The 5,000-nt window shown below is 47.0% G+C and overlaps 1 protein-coding gene across 3 annotated transcripts in view; it reads left to right on the top strand.

Annotated features, from left to right (window-relative positions):
* Positions 1-5,000, top strand: part of LOC138864528 (uncharacterized) — a 143,864-nt gene that overhangs the window by 129,895 nt on the left and 8,969 nt on the right. For 2 of the 3 annotated variants that reach the window (XM_070131786.1, XM_070131788.1), the window contains exons 6-7: positions 202-357; positions 3,088-3,226. In XM_070131786.1, the coding sequence (XP_069987887.1) occupies positions 202-357; positions 3,088-3,226 (295 nt within the window). The remainder of the gene's footprint in view (positions 1-201; positions 358-3,087; positions 3,227-5,000) is intronic. The other variant, XM_070131787.1, reaches the window with a different exon arrangement.

Below are 5,000 nucleotides of genomic sequence, written 5' to 3'. Positions count from 1 at the left end.
CTCTCCTCCTCCACTCCCCCTTCTTCCCTCTCTCTCTCCCCCCCCCCTCCTTCCCTCCTCTCCCCCTCCCCACCCTCCTTCTTCCCTCTCTCTCCCCCTCCCCCTTCTTCCCTCTCACCCCCCTCCTCCCCTTCCCTCTCCCTCTTTCCTCTCTCCCCCCTCCCCCTCCTCCTTCCCTTCCCCCACCCCTCCCCCCACCAGCAGCGCCGAGTGAGCCAGGAGGGCGCCCTCTCTCTCTCCGAGGTCCACGAGCACCTCATCCGCTCGCCCCCGCCCACGTCTCTCCCCAAGACCATCGCGAAGAATGTCTTTGTCTTCCCCATCTCGAAGGGCGGCTTGGATGACGCTGCGATGGAGGTAAGGATGGGGGAGGGATGGGGGGGTGAAAGAGGGGGGTCGGGGGTAATAGGGGTGTATGGAGGGCTGAAAGGGGGGTAAAAGGGGGAGGTATTGGGGGGTTGGGGTATGGGGGTGAGGGAGTGGGGTAAAAGCGGGGTGTATGGAGGGTGGGGTAATAGGGGGAGGTATTGGGGGTTGGGGTATGGGGGTGAGGGGAGTGGGTGGGGGTTGGGGTGTTAGAGAGGGTGGGGGTTTGAGGGTGGGAGTGGGTGGGGGTTGGAGGTGTGTGGGGGGGTGGGTATTGGGGAGGGTGGGGGTGGGTTGGGTGGATGGGGTTGGAGAATGGGTGGGGGTTTGAGGGGTGGGAGTGTTGGAGAAGGTGGGGTGGTGGTGGGGAGGGTGGGGGAAAGGGAGAGGGTTGGGGTCGGAGGGAGAGGAGGTACTGGGGTCGAGAGGATGGTGGTGGGTAGGGTTGGAGAGGGATTGGTGGCGAGGGCGGTGATAGATTGAGAATTGGGAAAGAGGGAGGGAGAGGGAGAGAGATAGAGAGGGAGATGGAGTAAGGCTGGGAGGAGAAAAAGAGGGAGAGGAAGAGAAGAGAGGAGAGGGACTGAGATCAATCGAGGGAGGAAGGAAGGGAGAAGGAAAGGGAAGGGAGGGAAAACAAGGAGGAAGGAAAAGAGGGAAGGAGAAAGGAGAGGAGAGCGGGAGGGAAGGAGTGAAAGGAGAAGAGGACGGGAGGGAAGAACGGAGGAGGGAGGGTGTCTTTAGGTACATTACCAAAAGAATTAATATTTCTTTCTTTCAGGAGTGAATATCTTCCCTTTATATCTTTAAATGTTCCCACTTTCCCCTTCTGTAACATTCAAGGACCATCAGTTTCGGAATTTTTGGCTTTTACAGATTTAACTTAGTTACCCCTTTAACGTTTTTTAATTGATTCTGACATTTTCCATTTTCTGTTTTCACTTTCAAGGACGTTTCTGAAACCTTTGTCAGGATTTCCATATTTTGATACAGTTAGTTTTATAGACACTTAGATCAGCTTGTAAATTGAAGAAAAATGTGATTAAATAAGTTCATGTATAATGAGTAGGAACGAAAGTAAGAGAGAAAAAGAAAATGGATAAAAATACAAAAGAAAATATCTTTTCCGATATATTATTCTTTCGCCTTTCCTCCTTCCATCATTTCCACAATTTTTTTTTTCATTTTTTTATGTTATTTCCCCTATATCCTCAATTTCCCCTTTGTCTTCACACTTTCCCTTATTCCATCCTTTATATTCCTATCTCCTTCCATCTCCTATCTTATATTTTCCATTTACGTCATATTTTTTTTTCGTATCTTAATTTAACCCCCTTCATCATCTGATCTTCCTATCCTATCCATCAAATATCTATCTTTCCTTCCTCCTCCCTCCATCGGATCCTCACCTTCCTCTTCTTCCTCCTGCTCTTTCTGTCATATCCTCATTTCCTTTCTCCCCCTCCTTTTCCTCCTCATTCCTCTTCCTACCATATTCTTAGCTCTCTCCCCCCTACTCCTCCTCCTATATCCTCCTCCTCTCCCTCCTCCTTCCATATCACCTCTCTTCCTCCTTCCTATACCCTCCTCTCCTCCTCCTCCTCCTTCTTCCACCATACCCTCACCTCCTCCTCCTCCTTTCACCATACCCTCACCCCCTCCTCCTCCTCTCCTTCCACCATATTCTCACCCCCTCCTCCTCCTCCTTCCACCATTCTCACCCCTCCTCCTCCTCCTTCCACCATACCCTCACCTCCTCCTCCTCCTTCCACCATACCCTCCCCCCTCCTCCTCCTCTTCCTTCCACCATATTCTCACCCCCTCCTCCTCCTTCCACCATATTCTCACCCCTCCTCCCTCCTCCTCCCTTCCACCATACCCTCACCTCCTCCCTCCTCCTTCCACCATATTCTCACCCCTCCTTCTCCTCCTTCCACCATATTCTCACCCCCTCCTCCTCCTTCCACCATACCCTCTCCTCCTCCTCCTCCTTCCACCATATCCTCACCCTCTCCTCCTCCTCTTCCTTCCACCATATCCTCACCCCCTCCTCCTTCCACCATATTCTCACCCTCTCCTCCTCCTTCCACCATATTCTCAACCCCTCCTCCTTCCACCATGTCCTCACCCCCTCCTCCTCCCTTCCACCATGTCCTCACCCCCTCCTCCTCCTCCTCCTTCCACCATATTCTCACCCCCTCCTTCTCCTCCTTCCACCATATTCTCACCCCCTCCTCCCTCCTCCTTCCACCAAATCCTCACCTCCTCCTCCTCCTTCCACCATATTCTCACCCTCTCCTCCTCCTCTTCCTCCTTCCACCATATTCTCACCCCTCCTCCTCCTCCTCCTTCCACCATATCCTCACCCCTCCTCCTCCTTCCACCATGTCCTCACCCCTCCTCCTCCTCCTCCTTCCACCATATTCTCACCCCTCCTCTTCCTCCTTCCACCATATTCTCACCCCCTCCTCCTCCTCCTTCCACCAAATCCTCACCTCCTCCTCCTCCTTCCACCATATTCTCACCCTCTCCTCCTCCTCTTCCTCCTTCCACCATATTCTCACCCCCTCCTCCTCCTCCTTCCACCATATTCTCATCCCCTCCTCCTCCTCCCACCATATTCTCACCCTCTCCTCCTCCTCTTCCTCCTTCCACCATATTCTCACCCCCTCCTCCTCCTCCTCCTTCCACCATATCCTCACCTCATCCTCGTATCCTCAGAGCGGCGGCAGCGGGATCCCCGGGCGAGCGCACTCCCTGAATCCTCTGGTCACGCGGGGTCACGAGGATGTGCTCGACCACCACCTTCGCCAGATCCTCAACACACAGAGGCAGCTGGTTGTCAACAAAGGGCGCCATGGTAGGTAGTGGTAGGTGGAGGACTACCTGCTTATTATTATTATTATTTTTTTAACTGTTGAAGGTAGGGGTAAATGCTTATTTTTGGCTGTGGACGGTGAGGGTATCTTTTTATTTTTTATTGCAGGAAATAGGGGAGTACATGCTTATTCTTTTACTGTTGAAGGTAGGGGATACTTGCTTATTTTTTATTGCAGGGAACAGGGGAGTACATGCTTTCTGTTGAAGGTAGGGGATACGGGCTTATTTTTTATTGCAGGAAATAGGGGAGTATACGTTTATTTTTTTACTGTTGAAGGTAGGGGATAAATGCTTATTCTTATTGCAGGGAACAGGGGAGTACATGCTTATTTTTTACTGTTGAAGGTAGGGGATAAATGCTTATTTTTTATTGCAGGAAACAGGGGAGTACATGCTTATTTTTTACTGTTGAAGGTAGGGGATAAATGCTTATTTTTTATTGCAGGAAACAGGGGTGTATATGCTTATTTTTTTACTGTTAAAGGTAGGGTATACCTGCTTATCTTTTATTGCAGGAAACAGGGGAGTACATGCTTATTTTTTTACTGTTGAAGGTAGGGGATACCTGCTTATCTTTTATTGCAGGAAACGGCAGTACACGCTTATTTTTTTTACTGTTGAAGGTGGGGGATACCTGCTTATTTTTGTTGCAGGAAACAGGGGAGTACATGCTTATTTTTTTACTGTTGAAGGTAGGGGATAAATGCTTATTTTTGGTTGTGGACGGCGAGGGTACTTGCTTATTTTTTTCTTTTTTACTGCAGGAAACAGGGGAATACATGCTTATTTTTTTATTTATATATTTTTGTTTACTGTTGAAGGTAGGGGATAAATGCTTATTTTTGGTTGTAAACGGTGAGGGTACCTGCTTATTTTTTTTATTGCAGGAAACAGGGGACTACCTGCTTATTTTCTTCATTTTGTAAGGTGTGGGATATATACTTATTTCTGGCTGTGGTAGGTGGGGGATGCCTGCTTAATTTTAATTGTGATGGGAGAGATTGCCTGCTTATATTTTTTGTATGGTAGGTAGGAGATACCTACTTAATTTTGACTATGGTAGGTGAGGATTACCTGCTTATTTTGACATTGGAAGGTAGGGTATAATTGTTTATCTGCTTGAGGGAAGCAGGGGAGAACTTACTTATTATTGGTTATAAGAAGTTTTATTTACGTGTTTGATAGATAAAAAACTTTTTTTGTGGGGGGGTTGAAGATTAATTTGAGAGTGTTAGTGTGTGTGCGTACATACAGACAGTTTAAGATCAGTTAGGAAAGTAGGCGGTATAAAATTTGATTTCTTTTTCTTTCTTTTTTTCCCAATTTTACGTGTTTTCTTCGATTTTCCTTATTTCCTAAATTTGACTGTTCTCTTGCTTCATATTCTTTCCTCTGTCATTTTGCTTTTCTTTAGTGAGACGCAAATGTAAGTGAAGATTTGTATGCCATCTCTTTTCACTTTTTTTCTTTCTGTTTTTTCATCTCTCCTCTTTCATCTTATCTATTTTCCCATCGTCTTTATCCCTATCATTGCCATAATTATCTTCTTCCTTTCTACTTAACATTTTCTTCCTCTTTTACTTTGTTGCAATTTTCCTGATTTTATCTCCCTTTATTTATATTTTTTGTTATTTGCTATTTCCCAATTATTCTGTTATTAGATCAACCAATGCTTTTTTTCTCGAAGAACTTATATTATTTATTAATGTTTTCCCTGTACAAATACCACGTGTAGCTAGAATACCAAATTGCGT

The sequence above is a fragment of the Penaeus vannamei genome, chromosome 17 (assembly GCF_042767895.1).
Source record: "Penaeus vannamei isolate JL-2024 chromosome 17, ASM4276789v1, whole genome shotgun sequence".
Taxonomy (NCBI): domain Eukaryota; kingdom Metazoa; phylum Arthropoda; class Malacostraca; order Decapoda; family Penaeidae; genus Penaeus; species Penaeus vannamei.
This window is presented reverse-complemented; position numbering and strand designations above follow the sequence as displayed.